At 35.6% G+C, this 19,394-nt stretch overlaps 1 protein-coding gene across 4 annotated transcripts in view; it reads left to right on the plus strand.

Annotated features, from left to right (window-relative positions):
• Positions 1 to 19,394, plus strand: part of dock11 (dedicator of cytokinesis 11) — a 131,358-nt gene that overhangs the window by 62,544 nt on the left and 49,420 nt on the right. For 2 of the 4 annotated variants that reach the window (XM_084110039.1, XM_084110040.1), the window contains exons 28-32: positions 1,331 to 1,477; positions 4,171 to 4,254; positions 7,761 to 7,872; positions 10,896 to 10,934; positions 17,551 to 17,732. In XM_084110039.1, the coding sequence (XP_083966165.1) occupies positions 1,331 to 1,477; positions 4,171 to 4,254; positions 7,761 to 7,872; positions 10,896 to 10,934; positions 17,551 to 17,732 (564 nt within the window). The remainder of the gene's footprint in view (positions 1 to 1,330; positions 1,478 to 4,170; positions 4,255 to 7,760; positions 7,873 to 10,895; positions 10,935 to 17,550; positions 17,733 to 19,394) is intronic. The other 2 variants (XM_084110041.1, XM_084110042.1) reach the window with 1 other exon arrangement.

Raw genomic sequence — 19,394 nt, forward strand, 5'->3', positions numbered from 1 at the left:
TTGTAATAATATTTCACAATATCAGTGTATGTTTCATAAAAAAATAAAAAATAAAAAATCAGCCTTAGTGAGCTTAAGAGACACAAAAAAAAAAGAAGAAGAATCTAAACTTTTGACCCCTAGCCTACTGTAGCCTATAGGCCTTTACACACGTGTATAAACACAGCAAACAGATTATGGTGCGTGTATTTGTGACAATTTTCATATATGTTATTAACAAAACACAACACACAGTAAGTAAAACACTTACCTTGAAGTTTGTGTTGCATCCACATCCTGTGATCTGCAGTTTTCGTTAAAAGTTGAAAACGCACAGGATAACATAACCTACAAGTAATTGAATATTGTGATTTGGTTTGCCGATTCTTTAGGTCTTACCTTGTTACTTCAACTAGCCTACTGTTAAAAAAAGTGTAGTTGGTGCACCGTCTATAATTCTCTCTTCATTCAGTGTCTCTCCCATTCAGTTAGTTGTGCACAAACGGAGCACAAACGAATTCGAGACTATTTTGGGTGAATTTGGAGCATGTGGGGGGGGGGCTGAGTGACCTCAGAATGACCACATAATATTATTTTAATATCTAAAAAAAACGAAGCAGCTCAAATGAAACTTTTTACAGCACAAACCAGCACAAACGGAGCACAAACGATTGAGCATAGTTTGACGACGTTTTGCGTTGGGTGGGGGGCCAACTTCACGCAGGTATTAACAACCATTTGTTTTATGAGAAGAATACAACGGGCTTTCCTCTCCTTTTCATTCTCATCATCATCAGGTAAATATACCAGCTGCATTTAAAGAATCCTGGGTTGTCAAGCAGGATGTTTTCAATTTTTGCATGTGTACATAGAATGCAGTTAACTTCCTCATTCTTTAAAAGTGTACGTGATCAAGGCACTTGAAGGAGAAAAAAAACACGCACCTTTTGAACTCAAACACACACAAAGCACAAGCTGAGCTGTATTGTTGACATTAAGTTGACTTTTGCATGTACAATGTGTGTTTAACAGTTTCTGCTTTCCAGACATGTTCAGACCTATTTGACATGCCATTGGATCCTATTTGCATAACTGTGTCTCATGTTATGCCAATTTAGGGCCAGCGCGTGAAGTTTGTTGTTCTTACATGCCTTCTGCACAATGGATTGCATAACACACGATCATGCGACTGAGTTCTTTTTTAGAATTGAACTTCCGTGTGGGAATCTGGGATACTGACAACTGACATGAAACCTGATAAAACTTTTCTTACAAATGAACATTTGCCGTAACCACTGAAACTATAGAGCATTGATGGTTAATCATATGAAACCACCTGCATTCCCTACAGATGCCGCGAGCACAGAGGTTTCCAGAATCATTCCACCAAGCGCTGCAGTCTCTGCTGTTGTCAATCATGCCTCACATCACTATCCGCTATGTGGAGATCCAAGAGGAGGCCCGGTGCGCCAACTTCAGCCTGGCCAGCTTCATTAAGGTCAGGCCTAAAGCTGTAGTATTTGAATAAGACCAGGGGCCAGTTGCATAAACACACTCACTATGTGAAGCCTGAATCTTAAAAAAACTAGTGTGACCAACTAACAGCTATTCAAGGAGTAACCAGTCTTTTTGGATTCATATTAAACCAATCTACCCGTTTAAGTAACTTACTTAAAAGAAGTTATGAGCAATCTTGAAGAGAAAATTATAGATGACTAAATTCTTTGACTTGTCTGAGCAGTTTATGCAACTGGCCTATGATTCTAGTGCTTGAGTTAAAGGGATAGTTCCCCCAAAAATTTAAATTAGCCCATAAATGTACTCACCCTGAAGCCATCCTAGGTGTATATGACATTCTTCTTTCAGGCGAATACAAATTCTTCTGAAGTGAAGGCCTTCTGAAGTGAAGTGTTGTGTTCGTGTAAGAAAAATATCCATATTTAAAACTTTATCGACTAAAATAACTAGCTTCCGGCAGACGGCCTACGCAAGTTGACTTCCGCCAAAAGAGTAACACTTGACGGTGTATGACGTAGGATGTAGGAGTATCGTAAGTTTAGACGCCTCTCGCGGTTCAAACAAACAGGGCTGGGCAACAAACTCAAGCTCCTCCGACATTTCTCTTTAAAAATTCTCGTTTTAGACTTATAATTCGTGACTGGTGTTTTGTTTTGCTCTATCCTCCGCGTTCGTCATTACGTTGTGCGTCAAGGTCAAGGGTCACTCTTCCACCGTAAATTGATGCGTACGGCCGTCTGCTAGTTATTTTAGTCGATAAAGTTTTAAATATGGATATTTTATATGTTATGGATATTGAGCCGTGTGAAGCACTTTTATCATGGATGGATGCACTTTGATGGACTTCAAAACAGAAACAGCCATTCACTGCCATTATAAAGCTTGGAAGAGCCAGGACATTTTTTAATATAACTCTGATTGTATTCGTCTGAAAGAAGAATGTCATATACACCTAGAATGACTTGAGGGTGAGTCTATGGGCTAATGGGCTAATTTTCATTTTTGGGTGAACTATCCCTTTAAGGCCAGCCCTAATTTTTAGTACCATAATGAGGTGAACAGAACAACCATTTTCAACGTTTATAATAAGGAGAAATGTTTCTTGAGCACCAAATCAGCTAATAAATAACATTTTAAAATATATTAAAAACATAAATATTAGATTAAATTGTAATGTTTCATTATTATTGTTGTAATAATATGATATTGCTATTTTTTGCTGTGTTTTAAGTCAAATTAGTGGACCTCAATCTTTTGGTTTTTAAATACTGTATATGTAGATGTATAAGTTTTTATATGAAACTCGCAGTCTCTGCATACGGTGTAAAATGTTCTTTACTCTTACGTGCTTCATTAGGGTCAGGTCAAAGGTTAAGATTGACTCATTTTAATTGTTTGAATCGCATTACGTATATGTTCTTTAAAATGAGCACAAGATATTCTGATATTCTACTTTAAATTCTACTTTATTCCAAATGCCCATCAGACTAATAATTAAACTGAACTGATAAAAAATTTGTAGAAAAGAGGAAAAGGTTGATCAATCTTTTTTTTTTTATACTGATATTAACATTCAAGCCTCCTGGAGCAATAACTAATGTCTTAGATTATTCCCTAAACCTAACTATCTGGGTTGTCTCCAATCGACATTCCCTATATAGCTACCTAACTAACTTGCTTCCCTAACTAGCTTTCTTCCTGCGCAGGAATAATTGACAAACAGACTTTAGCAAATGTCCTTTAAATGCTTTAATCACGGCCGGAGGATCTCTCGAGCAGTTCTCAGAGAATCTCCCCCAAGAAGAAGTAAGGCTGGAGGATCTCAGACAAATTCCATTGAGAATCCCACCAGCTAACACGAATACAACAGTTTTTATAGAATAAGGAGGTATGGCAAAAATGTCATACTGCATTACATAATTTCCCCACAATTTGATTGGTTTTCATAGACAAACCCTTCTGTTACCAGGTAAAGCAAACTTTGTTTTAATGATTACTTCATTGTTAATCACAAGGTTCAAATTTAGTCAAAGTTTCAATTTAGTCTGTCTAGTTTCAATTCCCAAACTTATTTATACACTCACACAACCAATGTCAAAGGGGTATGGCAAAAATACAACATCCAAAAACACAGGACAGAACGTTTTAGTACATTGTGTTTCAAAGTGTTATCATGTTAGGCCTGAAAAGAGAAGTAAGGTTAGATGTTAGAAACATGGTTAGTTTAATATACAGTGTACTATTTTATCTATTAAAAATCCACCACACTAACAATTAGTGATTTTTATTTTCAAGGAACTATTAAAACTATTAAAGAAATCTATTAATAGACATTATTTGAAGTGTGTTTCAACATTTGGACTTGCTCACCATAAGTGCGTGTTGTTATGTAAATATTTTTGTAGTTTTTCTGCTACCGATAGTCACTATGAATTATGGATCACTCATTAAGTCAAGATAGATTTCACTGAATGTCTGGCTAACATTCAAGATCAAAGTTAAACCCGCACCTGTTTCTCCTGATAATAGAGTTTTACCAAACAAACATACAGTTTGAATCATGTGTTATTTATCGTTATTTAATTGTATTATATTATATTTATTTGATTTGTTATTGATTTTTCTCATGAACTCACTGATTGGCATTATGTTGTTCTGTCTTCCCCTGCACAGCGCTGCCTAACGTTTATGAACAGAGGATTTGCTTTCAGTTTAATAAATGACTACATGTGTGGCTTCAGCCTGAAAGATCCAAAGGTAGGCAAAATCATTCAACTCCATTATACGGTCAAAGCAATGCAACCTATATTGACTCACCGGGTTACTAATACTAATTGATAAATCTAATTACTGCTGCAACCCAGTGGTCTTCACAGTATTTGTATCATGACAATTAAAGGGTGATTATTAAATTCAGTGACTTTACTTTTCTTCACATAACTCATAATGAAACCATGTCAAATTAGATCAATAAATTAACCGTTTTAGATCATTTTACATATTTAATCTCCTTAAAGGGTTAGTTCACCCAAAAATGAAAATTCTGTCAGTAATTACTCACCCTCATGTTGTTCCAACCGCATAAGACCTTCGTTCATCTTCGGAGCACAAATTAAGATATTTTTGATGAAATCTGAGTGCTGGATCACTCCTCCATAGGCTGCTAGGTGACCGAAACTTGCTGGCCCAGAAAAGTTATTAAAGAGATCGTTAATATAGTCCAAGTGACTACAGTGGCTCAATCTAAAGTATATCAAGCGTCGAGAATACTTTTTGTGCGCAAAAACAAACAAAAATAACGACTCACACACATGACCAGCGTCGGCCAATAGTGAGCCTACGTGGTGACGTGTAACACAGACGTGCAGCGCAAAAACACTACGTGAACCAACTAGAGGCCCAGAGAGAAGGAAATGAATAGTGGAATAAAGTCGTTATTTTTGTTTGTTTGTGCGCACAAAAAGTATTCTCGTCGCTTGATATTGATCTCTTTAATAACTTTTCTGGGCCAACAAGTTTCGGTCACCTAGCAGCCTATGGAGAAGTGATCAGCTCTCAGATTTCATCAAAAATATCTTAATTTGTGTTCCGAAGATGAACGAAGGTCTTACGCGGTTGGAACAACATGAGGGTGAGTAATTACTGACAGAATTTTCACTAACCCTTTAATTTCCTCACTGAGAAGTGGCCTGTTTGCTTTGGCAGATACAGTTCTCATGCTTTGTTGCTCTTATCTCATCAAACCAATTTGGCATTCATAGGGAGTTGATCTTTTTCCATTTGGATTCTTAAGAGATTGTCTTCCCTGTGAGGGCTTTCACAACAGACATCTAGATGATGTGTGTGAGTCATACTGTGTTTATGGAGTTGCTTCTCTGCAGAGCATGTGAGCGGAGTGGAGCGGGAGCGAGCGGGGAGCGGGAGTGGGCGGATCTTGGACAGAGCGCAGAGCGGCATTTTTAAAAGGACGGAGCGTCGCCTTATTTCCTGCTCCAATTTTCGCTCCAATTTCGCTCCGCTCACACCACGAGTCTGAAGCATGCTCAGTCAAACCTAAACCAGGATCCATCTGTCTTGCACAGTCATCAACAGTAGACTATTTTCAGTCAAAACTCGGCTCAATAATGGAGTTCAAAAAGTAGGCTACTTCAAAAGGGAAAATGAGAAGTCATACAGGTCAGGTGTACTATTAATATAACTAACTAACAATGATAATGTGGTACAAGAAAACGAATGTGGAGACATCGTTTCAGTCAGCAAAGATTCATTTTCGAATCTCAAAAGACACATCTCTCGAAAACATGAACATGAGCTACGCGAACACGCTGGGAAGAAAACAAAAGGTTAGCAAATTGAATACGGTAACTTGTAACAAAGTGTAAATTAAATATAGCGTAATATTCAAACAAATTCGTTTTTTCATTCAAGTAGACCTAATGGTTCGTTTTATTTAGCCGAATTTGTGTCGTCCGTAATAATATTTATATTATTAGGCCCATTTATTCGTTTAATTTTACAGCAGTTTGTGTGTATGGAAGCCAATTTAAATTTTAATTGTGCGCGTTGCGCAAAAGTTCACTTATCAAAATTCTGGCCTTATAGTTAATTTACTTTTAAAAAATGTATCATATTTTTGTTTATATAATTTTTATTTAGATTATTAGGCCCATTTATTTGTTTAATTTTACAGGACTTTTTGTGTAGGCTATATTCCTTCTTACATAGGCCTGTAATTTGAAATAAAACATTTCTATTTGAAAAATGTTGTTGTTACTCATTAGTTCTTTAGGAGGTAAGGCTGTGGTCTAAGCTAAAAGTGATATACATGTATATTTTTTTCCTTTTTTGGAGCGAGCGGGGGGCGATTTGAGTGGAGCGCGAAGTAAACCTCGTTGAGCGATAATGAGCGGAGCGGCCTGATGTAGCTTTGAGCGGGGGAGCGGAGGGGTGAACAGTTCCGTGAGCGATGAGCGGAGATTCTCACCGCTCCACTCCGCTCACATGCTCTGCTTCTCTGTGCTCTCCTTCTGTGCTGTTGACATCACAGAGGGTTCCTATCATAACATCATGCATAACTTATTTTGACTTTCAAATACTGTGTGCCACAGCCATCTAGACTGTCCTTGGAATTCACATGCATTGATATGGTGCAAATGATTAATCTGTACTAAATATCTGATAAAACTATGTTTGAGGTTGATAGGCTAACGTCTGTATTTTATGCTCGACATGATTATCACATGGACCAGTTGTGTTAACAATCTGAACGCCTCGAACTGCGTGACTTCGCCAATCCCTGTGTTTTTTTTTCTGCGACTAACAAACAAATAAACATTTGGTCCTCGTCGACTAATGTTTACTCAAATATTCGAATTATTCATTTAAGTACTGAGTTATAATAATTAATTACATGTTTTTACTGTAGGGTTAGGATTAACGTGTGGGGTTAACGTTAGTTGCATGTTTTATGTACAATTTATAGTAATTACTATAGTAACTACATGTAACATGTTTAACAAGGACACTGTAAAATAGTGTTACTATGCTTTGCATATAAACCTGTTTTTCCAAAGCATTCTTTTAATTATTTATGGAAAGCATGTATTGCAGTTATCACTGAAATTTGACAATATTGCACTGTTGTTGTTGTGTTTATTTATTTTTTGTTAATGATGAGAAACATCAGGGGAGCACAGTATAACGGTACTATCTTTTTATTTTATTTGTATTTGTTGTATCGGTTGATATTTTATATTTAATTGTACATGGTCATTTCCACTACAGTTATGTTTAGATTACCTTAGCTTATATTAGCTCACATACTTTAAAAACTAATTCTAATAGTGTAATAATAATTCATTTAATAACACTGTTAAATGTACATTTTAGCAAATCTCCAAATGAACATCCATTTTTCTTAAATTCAATTGTAGCATTTAAAACTATATTTTTTTTAAACTTTATTTTTTATTTGGACAAAATATTAGGGAAGTTTAATGCTGGCCTTTTATTGGTTGTCAGCCATTACATAAAAATAATTACTGTCATATCATATCAGCCAGAATTTTAGTATTGGCCTCCCTAATTTGTACTTAACTGTTTTTTTAGTAACAACTAGGACGTGAATTTAGGCGTTTAGCTTGTCAGAACTTGAGCAGATGCCCTTTTGCGATAAATCTCTTATCTGTCTGTTACACATATCTACATATCTATACCAACTTCTCCAGCAACTCACTCATCAGTTTCATATCCTATATTTACAGGAGCTTACAGAGATGAAGTTCGATTTCCTCATGACGGTGTGCAACCACGAGCACTACATTCCTCTTAACCTGCCCATGGCGTTCGGTCGAACCAAGTTGCAGCGAGTGCAGGGTAGGTGTCTCCACCCTATCATTGAGTCTGCCACGGCTTTCCCCTGCCCTCATCCTCCCCTCCATCCCAGTCTAACGACTTCACCACATTCAGATCTGCTAGTATCACCATTCCTCACGCCATGTTACTTGAACCTGAAAACCGAGCTACACAGGAATTTAAGTGTCATGAAATGGGGAGTGATGACATCTAAGCTTAACATCATATTTTATCAGAATAAGTTTTCCCTAAACACTAGTGGTTCAACGGATCGCAAAACTCACGGTTCGGATCATATCACTGTTTTTGAGTCACGGATCGGATCATTTTTCGGATAACTTTGCTTTCCATTTATCACTTAAAGCACACTTTAAGTACTCTGAAACCACAACAAAAACTACTAGCCTAACTAAAAAAGTTCAAACATTATTAAAGGCGAGTGAACAGTCATTACAAGCATAGATATATACAATATAACAATGTTACAAATAAAGTAAGGTCTAACTGTAGCATTCAGGTACAGAAATGTAATAATTAAATGTAAAATTATACTGTTCACTGTATACATTTAATATAGATTAATCTTTGTTAAAGCTGTGTTTTGTAGTTTGATTTACATTAATGACATATAGACAACAGCAGGTGTTTATAGGCTGCTGTCACTTTAAGATCAAATACACGGGTCCAATAATGATACATCCTTCTCTTGTTCTTTTTCTCTGGAAACATAACCGACTGTGTTTATGAGAATACTTGCAGAGACGGATATTTTGACATAATTTTGTGTGTGTCCATCCAAGTGCAGGGAGACGCAAAAGAGGAATCAAATCTGAAACGCACCTCTCTCTGTGTGTGTGCGGGTGTGTGCAGATAACAGCGTGCGAATACCGAATAAAATTCTCCTTTGCCTCTTCTAGCACTAGAATGGTTTAAAATCTATTGAATGTGTAAACCAGCAAGACAAAACACATGCAAATGATAAACTTTCAGATTATGGCGGTTAAACTTGAAATTAATCCGCGAATCACATGCGTGCCGAACCGTGGGGGCTGGTCCGTACGGATCAACAACGATCCGTTTAACCCCTACTAATATTACAAAAATTCATTTATAACACGTATAATGGCTGTCATGAGTTTATCAGTTTTGCCATTTCTAATTGGAAACAAATAAAACAGTCTCTTTGTACTACTACCTTCAGTCAGTCAGCATGGATCACTGCATTAAAGTAACATATTTTTGCCATGATTACTATTCCACTGACTGTCACACCACAAACGCAGTTCAGATGAAGTTCAGACAAATTATGACCTCTCATTCTTTTCACTGATGCTGAGTTCGGAACCGCATACTAGTACACTACTTGTACTACTTTTACCACATCTTTGTGTGGCAGAAATAGTAAGAGTGATATTCTAGTAGGCGGTTCTGAATTCAGTATTGAGACACAGGATTAGCATGCTACCACACTACTCATATGTGCAGTGTAAAGTATGTATACTTTGCACAGTTTGTACACTACCATTTAAAAGTTTGGGGTCAGTGAGATTTTTTATGTTTTTGAAAGAAGTCTCTTATGCTCACAAAGGCTGTATTTATTTTGATTAAAAACAGTTATATTGTGAAATATTATTACAATTGAAAATAACGTTTTTTTTTTTTTTTGTTGAATATTTTAAAATGTAATTTATTCCTGTGATCAAAGCTGAATTTTCAGCATCATTACTCCAGTCTTCAGTGTCACATGATACTTCAGAAATCATTCTGATATGCTAAATTTGCTGTTAAATAAACATTTCTTATTATATTCAATGTTGAAAATGGTTGTGCTGCTTAATATTTTTATGGAAACCATGACAGTTTTTTGAAGATTGTTTGATGGATAGAACCGCATTTATCTGATATAGAAATCTTTTGCTACATTATAAATGTCTTTACTGCCACTTTTGATCAATTTATTGCATCCTTGCTGAATAAAAGTATTAATCTCTTAAGAAAATCTCACCGACCCCAAACCGATCCTATAACGTGCTTAGATTTCCATTGTAATGAATAAACCAGAAATTTTTTAACTCATTATTTGATCAGGCCACCAAAATTGGCAAGTTGGATATAAAAAAGCAAAATTAGCACACACAAAAGCATGTAGAATTAAACATGCAAGATAGATGACAATGTAGCATACTACTGTTTAAAGTGTTTATTAGTGCATAATGCATAACCAAATTCTAAATAAAAAATAAAAGGAAGTATGCAGTATATGCAGTAATGTGCAGTATACATTAGTGAGTAGGGTTGGGTATTGTTTGAATTTTGAACGATTCCGATTCTGCTTCTCAATTCCGATTCTTTTCGATTCCTACTTTTGATTCCAATAAGGTAAAAAAAACAAAACTTAGAAATCTTTCACATTTATTCTAAGTCTAATTGGAAAACATTTGATTGTAGCTGAATACCATGAACAAAAATCAACAGGCTAAAGAACACTAACACAAGAAACTTTTGCCTATGGTTTAAAAATATCATAGCGAAAACAAGTAGCCTAACTAATATACATTTTAAGCATTATTAAAGTAATGCTTAAATGAATTATTCATGTTATTATAGAGATGGCAGCAGGAATATTAGGCTCCCGTCGCTTTAAGAGCTGCACGGATCTAGTATACTGAAACACATGAATTTTCTTTGTCAACTGTTTATGTTCACTTAAGACATAACCGACAGTGTTTATGAGGATATTTGACATATCTTTGTGTGCATTTGTCCATTCAAGTGCAAAAAGATGCGATAGAGAATTCAGTTCAGTATCATGCACTATTCAGCAGGAGAGGCGGCTTTCTGTGCGCACGTTTTGGGTGTGTGTATAACTAGTATCCAATTCCTGCCCTTAAGGATCTGATTGCAGAATTGGAATCGATTTTCGATTCCCAACCCTATTAGAGAGGCAGTATTTCATTCCAGGCGTATCCACACACCCTCACAGCTTCACACCCTCACTGTTGATGGCAATCCTGCATGATTGCTTCCTTTATTCATTATTTCAGATTTTATTTCGTATGCGGCGGAGTGTTTCGGCGTCGTAGGTAGGTGATGCCGACCAATGCCAATGCACTTCCAGTCGCCAGATTATCGTCCTGATAACCCCACTAATTGCCTTGCTATGCTCCAGCATCGCTCATAAACCACTGTCTAACTGCATTTCACACTTTTGCTTTTTCTGTCACCAAGTATTGCATATTTGCTTTGGTCTGTTGAAATTAAATGACTGTGGATTGTTACAGAGAATTTCTGGTATAGTTTTACATTATAGAAGTTTAAAGGGCCGTGTTTCATGCTGTCTGAGTTTGTTGCTGTTACACTTGACTGTTATAATGACGTGTATCCTGCATTTGTCTGTCATGTTCTGTCTTCACTTGCTCTCTAAACTGTAATTTTATACTGTATATTCAGAATGAGTGCGGAAACATCTTGTGTGCACTTGTCGTAATCTGATTCTATCACTAGTGTTGTACAGGAAAATGTGAGGAAACTCTGATTACAGGGAATTGTCTTAATGGGATTGTTTTTCCAAAAATGCAAGGTTTTCATTATTTACTTACCTTCATGTTTTTCCAAAACCAAATTACATTATTCTTTGAAACAAAAAGCATAAATATAAAGTAGATATTTTCCATTCCATAAGAGTTCACAGTGACCAGTGCTGTTAAGCTCCTAAAATGACAGATGCACCTTAAAGGTACAATATGTAAGATTTTTGGATTAAAATATGCAAAAAAACATTTTGTTGACTTACTTACAATATCCTAATATTTCCAACAATGTTTAAATCCAGAGAAATCAGCTATTTTAACTAGTGTAACGGCCCGTGTCAATGTGTCGCCCATCAGTGACGTCATGTCCGCTTTACCGTCAATTTCCAGTTTTACTTCCTTAGAATTCATGAAAACACCAAAAATACTTTAATATATTACGTGTTTTATTCGACATTTCACTTTATTGACAGAAAATAATTTTTTTAATTCATTTTTATAAAGCTCAACATGGTTAGTCTTATTGTTTGAATCTCTTGTTTTCTTGATTTACGGCGAGGAACATGTTTGTACCTCAGAGACACTATTCTGTCAAGTGGCTAATAGTGCTGCACGATTAAATTCTACCTCTGTTATATGGCGATATTTTGGCTATAAGATAACCGACACTGAGCAGAGAGGGCAGAGCTGCCAACTCTCACTCATTCAGCGTGAGACTCACACAATTGACACTTTTCACACGCTCTCACGCCACACATCCATTTTCTCACGCAGAGAAAAATCACGAAGCAAAGAGGACACTGACACCGACAGACTAGACAGAGCAGGTTACTTTTGATAGGAAACAAATTCTCAACTCTCAGATTCTGTCAATTTTATTACGAAATTCAAACAATAGCGTTTTGACGCTTGTAAATGTGACGGGACAGTCAGATCGTGGTTGTGAACCGGACATCTCTTACTCTTTACTAGTTAATACTAAAAGAACAATAGGTGTGTTGAAAGATACAGTACAACTTACCGAAATGTTTATGCCTCATACATAATATTGATCAATTAGTGTTTTTCAACCGCGGAAAGAGGTCAATAAAACAGCTGGAGAACAATATGTCACATGACGTTACATTTACCTCAGGAAAGCCATTTGATAGCACGTTAGTTGGCTAGACAAATTAGCATTTCAAGAGGAGTATTTTGCTAAATATGTGCACTATATTAAATATTTATACTTATATCATTAAAATATTGTAACGTTGTTATAATAGCCTAGTAAAAACCACATTATATTTAATTTGAGTTGTTATTTTTAACCTTTAATAATAATACCAGCTGACAGGGCTCTCTGTATGTTTACAGCATTAGGTGAGATTTTTTTTTCTTGAGAAAAATTAACATGTATCTACTGTAGCTAATATTTATCCAAATCAATCGATATTGAATCAAGATCGGAATCAAATCACAAGATTTGAATTGAAATCGTGAAATTTGTGTCAAGCAATAATAAAAACAGTAGCCTACCAGTTATTGTACCATGTAAACATTGTAACATGTTGTCACTAAATTTCTGTTTAGTTACCAAATGTTTTGACAATCACAATACACATCCTGCTAAAATGTCCCTGTTTGTCTCAACAGAATGTTCAAAATATCTTATTTTCATGAGCATACTTGTTTTTATTTATTGTTCTATTTATTTTATACTATTGCACTATTGAGACAATAACAAGTTTGCAGTAATGCAAAGATGTCATTATTTCATTTTGTAAAAAATATTCTTTTAATTTGAAAACACTGCATTTAGGTGTTGTTGCTAGTTTGAGTTGAGAAATACACATTTCAGCATTATCACTAATGTGTGTACGTTTTCCTTGAGAACCAAGCAAGTTGATGAAACCATGAAACCATTAGTTTAGTTTATCGCAATCGCATATCGCAATCGCAGTAGTGACCTCAATAATCGCAATATGACATTTTCCCCAAATCATGCATCCCTAGTGGCTAACATAGCATAATCAGAAAGAGCTTTATTTGTAGTAACAGTAATACAGCATTTTCTCCACCATACTGTTTAAAAATCAATTGCATGCCATTTAACACTACAAGTCATCCATGTATTAACATGTACTTTTTTTAATTTTATTTTTATTTAACCAGGAAAGGTCCCATTGAGTTACAGTAACTCTTCTCCCAGGGAGTCCTGGCCAAAACAGGTGGCCAAAAAGTAAAAAAATAAAAAAATAAAAAAATACATAAAAGACAGGACAAAGATTACATACTACACCACAAATCTCTATACATACACTATACATACGCAAACAAGACATTATACTTAACATAGGCAAATACAGACATAAAATTTAAAAGGCACCTAGTTAAAAGCAATTACACTGTTCAGTCAGAGTTAACTTTAAACTTTTAAACTACTGTTTTTAAAAGTATTAATAGGTGGAAGTGATTCTAGATTTAAGGTGTTTTGGAGTTCATTCCAGACATTTGGTGCATATGATGAGAAAGTTCTGTTCTTGTTGATGGAATAATTAACCTTTTTTTTTTTTTTTTGGTAAGTAAGCAAATTTGAAATGGAGAGGGGTAATTTACTGTTACGAGTTTAAGATGTAAACGGGATGATTGCGCAACACTTAAGTGAGATACTGTTGCCATGTGTGCAAGTAGCAGAAACAACCAGGAATACCAGAGTTACGTTGAAAACGTTAAATTTGAAAAGGTATGAATGACGTTACAAAACATGAAAAAATTATCAAATGTAAAAGGAAAACGTAAAGTAAGAAAACAAGAGTGTCGCCAAATTAATGAAATAATCAAAACATAATTCCCATAACTATTTTACCCAAACCTCTAAAACTACCTACCAAAAGAAAAATGCAGAAACAAAACCCGAAATCTTCAGCGTATATGCTGCCTTAAATAAACTACGCTGACTAAATAAAAAACAATAAATACAATGCGTGGCGATCACTCTCCGACTAAATAACAGAAAACAATTCTAACTACCATGGTCTTTAAAGATGGAACACGCACGCATAGATCACACGCACTACGAACTTCTAGTGTTCTAACTCTAAACAGTGCATTCCCATCGGCAGCAATACTAACAAACCCCCAAAGGAATGTTAATCTCTGAACCCTTGCAAAAGCAAAAACAAAAACATAATCATAAACAATCGTAAACGTGATCATGATCATGGTTTCAACAAACAACTCAAGGCATGGGAAGTTGGCTGAGATCTGGCTCTGATCTCCCTCGCTCTTGGTCACTGGGCCTTTTAAACCAGCAGAACGCCTGTGGATTGGTGGAACGTCAGTTCTGATTTTAACGTCGTGACGTCACATCTCTTATGGGCAACCAATGATCACCACCTAGGAATAACGAACAGAAACACAAACACAAAAGAAAAAGAAAAAATACACAAACACACGTGGAACGTAACATTTACCCATTAGTGCTTTAGCAATAAAAATCAATAAATTGAATTTCCTTCTTAGGGAGAGGGCGGACCACTGAACAGTTTCATACAGAGTGGTATAATAAATCCATTAGGTCACCATAATCCAAAACTGATAAGAATGTGCTCAGCACCAACCTTTTCCTTGCTGAATACGGAAAGCACTTATTCAATCTAAAATAAAAACCTAACTTGGGTCTGAGTTTTTTTAAAAGGCTCTCAAGATGGACCCCAAAAGACAATTTATCATCCAACCAAATACCTAGGTATTTGTAGGAAGTCACCCTTCTCTGTTGGAGTACCACTTTGTGTTAAAATAGTGAAATCCATAAGAGAATGTGAATGTGTAAAAACCATTTTTAGCATTTAATACCAACTTTAATACTACCAGAGATTTTTGTACCTGACTAAAGGCAGACTGTAAATGATGAATTGCTTCCTTCAGTGACGTAGCAGAGGTGTACAAAATAGTATCATCTGTGTAAAAATGAGCCTTTGTTTGATTCAGATCCACACCTAAATTATTTATATAAATGGAAAATAAAATAGGACCCAAAACTGATCCTTGGGGGACACCCTTTTTTACTTCTAGCAAGGATGAGGTACAGTTATCTAATGCCACACACTGAGTTCTACCACTCAGGTAATTAGAAAACCAATTTAGCACAGTGCTAATCACAATACACATCTTGCTTAAATGTCCCTGTTTGTCTGGACCGAATGTTCAAAATATCTTAATTTTCATGAGCATACTTGTCTTTATTTATTGTTCAATTTATTTATACTATTGCACTATTGAGACAATAACAAGTTTGCAGTAATGCAAAGATGTCATTATTTCATTTTGTAAAAAATATTATTTTAATTTGAAAACACTGCATTTAGTTGTTGTTGTTTGAGTTGAGAAATACATATTTTAGCATTTTCACTAATCTATGTGTACATTTTCCTTGAGAACCAAGCAAGTTGACTCATGAAACCATTAGTTTATTATATCACAATCGCATATTGCAATTGCAATCGCAATATTGACCTCAATAATCACAATATGACATTTTCCCCAAAATTTACAAGTGTCTCATAGCGAACGCACGTAACGTTAACATAACTTTCAACACACTTAGATGTATTTTTAGTATGATTGTTTTGACCAAATAAAACGGCTGCGTTACCACATCATTTTAATTTGTCAGATAAAGTGACCTTTATAAGCGGTAATTCAGCACTTGCGGCTGTTTCATTAGAATTAAATAAAATGATGTCAAGGAAGCAGATGTTAAACGTAACTTGTTATTGTAAAATAAACATAAACAGCAATGGCAGTGGCCGACTGCAGCATATAAGCATAATAAAAACAGCAACGTATAATGTCCCAGGCTCTCTGCCTCGCGCTGCTTCATACCACAGTAACGTTAATAAACTTTAATGCATTAGTTCATCTATGAACATGGTTTCTGCCTAAGTCCTGTCAGATTGCTTTCCATAGGCTGTGGAGGTGAAGACTACAATTCCCATGATTCCACGCTCATTCACGGCGCCATCAAGCTTCGACTTCAGTTACTGTTTTGAATAAGCGACCTCTAGCAGCGAAACTTACATACTTAGATGTAAATTGCTGTAGACATTTCAGTTCAAAAGTTTGAGGTCAGTAAGAATTTTATCATGTTTTTGAAAGAAGTCTCTTATGCTCACCAAGACCGCGTGTATTTGATCAAAAATGCAGTGAAAATTGTGAAATATTATTACAATTTACAATAACTGTTTTCTACAATATTTGAATTTATTTAAAAAAAAGTAATTTATTTCTGTGATGCAAAGCTGAATTTTCAGCATCATTACTCCAGTCTTCAGTGTCACATGTTCCTATTCTTTGATGAATTGAACAGTCAAAAGAACAGCATTTGTTTGAAGTAGAATTATTTTGTAACATTATAAATGTCTTTAATGTAATGTTTGATCAATTTAATGCGTCAGTGCAGAGTAAAAGTATTTCTTTAAAAAAAAAATCGTACTGACCCCAAACTTTTGAATGCCTAGAGAACCGCTAAAACTGAGGGAACTGAACTCTTATTCATTTGGTCAAGTTTAAAAAGAACTGGCTGACTGTTCACTGATCCGCTTTGCAACGTATAGAGATTATTTAAACATTTTCCTTTTGTGTAACACTGAATTTGTGTAACAGCATGCATGACTGAAGCAACATGAAGATGAGGAAAACATGAACTTGAGCTCTGGGGGAAAATCTTGTCACCATTGTTAGAGGTTATTTGCATATATTTGGGATTGCATGACTGGTTTTCTAACAAAGAAACACAGTTTAATGAAACACAAGGTTTTTCTGTCACTCTTTGGTTTCTGTTTCTGTTATTGTGTGATGTCTGGAATGCAGTGAAGTCAGCTTTCAGAAAACACTTGTAATCAATCATTCAATTATAGACACGGTGTTTTCGTTTGGATGCCTTTTCACTATCACAAACATCAGTGACTTAACATAGGAGTTACCTGTTACACCTGTATGTTAAGTACCGTTTGCATAAAAGCATCTTTAAAAGTATTGCGTCTTTAAGATGCATGAAATAAAAGTGTTGCTTGATACTTTCTACTAAAAGGCCACACAGATTGCAAAAAAAAACCAAATCATGATAAATGTCAAATTAAATATTACCAGTAGAGAACAGTACTGACCCTCAAAGGACATGTTTCAGATCAGAGTTTGGAGTACAGCCTGACTGAGGACTACTGTAAGAACCATTTCCTGGTGGGTCTGCTTCTGCGAGAGGTGGCCGATGGACTCCAGGGATGCCCAGAGATCAGACAGCTGGCTGTGGCCACACTCAAGAACCTCATGATCAAACACGCCATAGATGACAGATACAATGCCTTTAAGGTGGGTTATGCAAGCGTACAAACATGTATCATTTTACAAGTAGTAAATCACTTAACCCACTTCCTGTTTGCCATGTCCCTGCTGCTGCTGAATTGAAAAGTGTCATTTATTTGACCCTAGAAGGAGGATTGCTGTTTTGCATATGCAACTTTACATAACTGTTTAATAACGTTAATGTTAGGGGGTTTCACACTGGGCATGTTTGCTGCAGTCCGAGTGCGATTGTTCCCCTGCAGTCTTGGTCTAGTTTCAGACTCACTGGCATTGGCAGTCTCTATCAGTCTTTTGTTTTGCACTATTGGATTAATTAGTTGTTTACTAAAGGTTCACGCCAAGGACGATAACGATAAAGATATAGTTCTAAAAATCATTCTAAATATAAAAGAATAGCAGACCACAACGTTAATGGCGCAGATAAACAATGTCATTGGAATCACTTTCAGAATTTTTTTTTTTTCAACTGACGAACGATAAAAACATTCAGCCTATCAGAATCCATCCTGTTTTGCGAGCTCGGGCATTTAAAGCTGCAGACAACAAAACTGCAGCCCGCACTTACGATATTACGCTTTTATAAATGTAATATTCAATTTAGTTCAGCTTTTACAAAGTAAATAAATGTATATTCATTTATTAATAAATAATAAACACCACAAATACAGCACCAGCCAAAGGTGATGGAAAATCGACATCTTCACCCTTTATTAAAATATTATTGTGTGATTGAAAATTTTGTAAGCATATTGCGTTGTTGTGCTTGGAGTCAATTGTTTTATTTGTGATTACGCAATGAAACCGAGCCGAGCTGTCAAATTATGAACACATACAAAAACAAGAGTGATTGTGTATATATACTGATTATGTATGCTTTTTTTTTTTTTGCATAGTAAAATAAAACCCGTATCTGTAGTAATAATTTTGTCTGATAAGTTTAGTTTTGTTCTTCCTTCATATTTAAAATATAAAAAAAAAAGATAAAACATTTTCCTCATATTTTAATGGTTTAATCGAACTTGTAATGTCAATTAAAACAAATATTCCCTTTGGACATCACTTTTGGTTGCTACTGTACAGTAAGTGTAGTTAAGCATTCCTGTACAGGATATCACTTACAGGAAGTCATGCACAGGAAGGTATTTGAGATGACCACAATGAATAAGCAGGTCGATGTTATTCAAATGTGTGACATTTGCATTTTATCTTTTATCAAGATGGGTGACCTACATTAACACAAAGAAATCCTCGAGTTATGTCCATGCCATTGTCACCATAGCAAGTAACTGCTGCACATTGTTCATTCACCTCAGTCAGACATCTGTCTGTTATGCAAATGCCAGACTTGGTGCATCCAGATTAAAGTTCCAGATCGTTGCCACAGACACGGCTCTCGAGCTGCTGCTGCAATCGCATTTCTTGAGAAGTCACCATGATCTGTTTGCTCTGAACAACACATTTTCTTTTTTTTTTTACATTGTGATGCTACTGATGCCAGAACATCATGTAATCATGAGGCAATTTCCAGAACACAGTGAACATCAGAAGCTAATATGGTGTGGCTTTTAGCTGATTTTTAGATTTGAAAACATGCCTAGACTTACTCACAAAAATGACAAGAATGACTTTCACTTTTGAAAAACATATGGGACGGATCATTCCAGGAAT

This window comes from Abramis brama (assembly GCF_963993115.1).
Source record: "Abramis brama genome assembly, chromosome: 3".
In the NCBI taxonomy this organism is placed as follows: Eukaryota; Metazoa; Chordata; class Actinopteri; order Cypriniformes; family Leuciscidae; genus Abramis; species Abramis brama.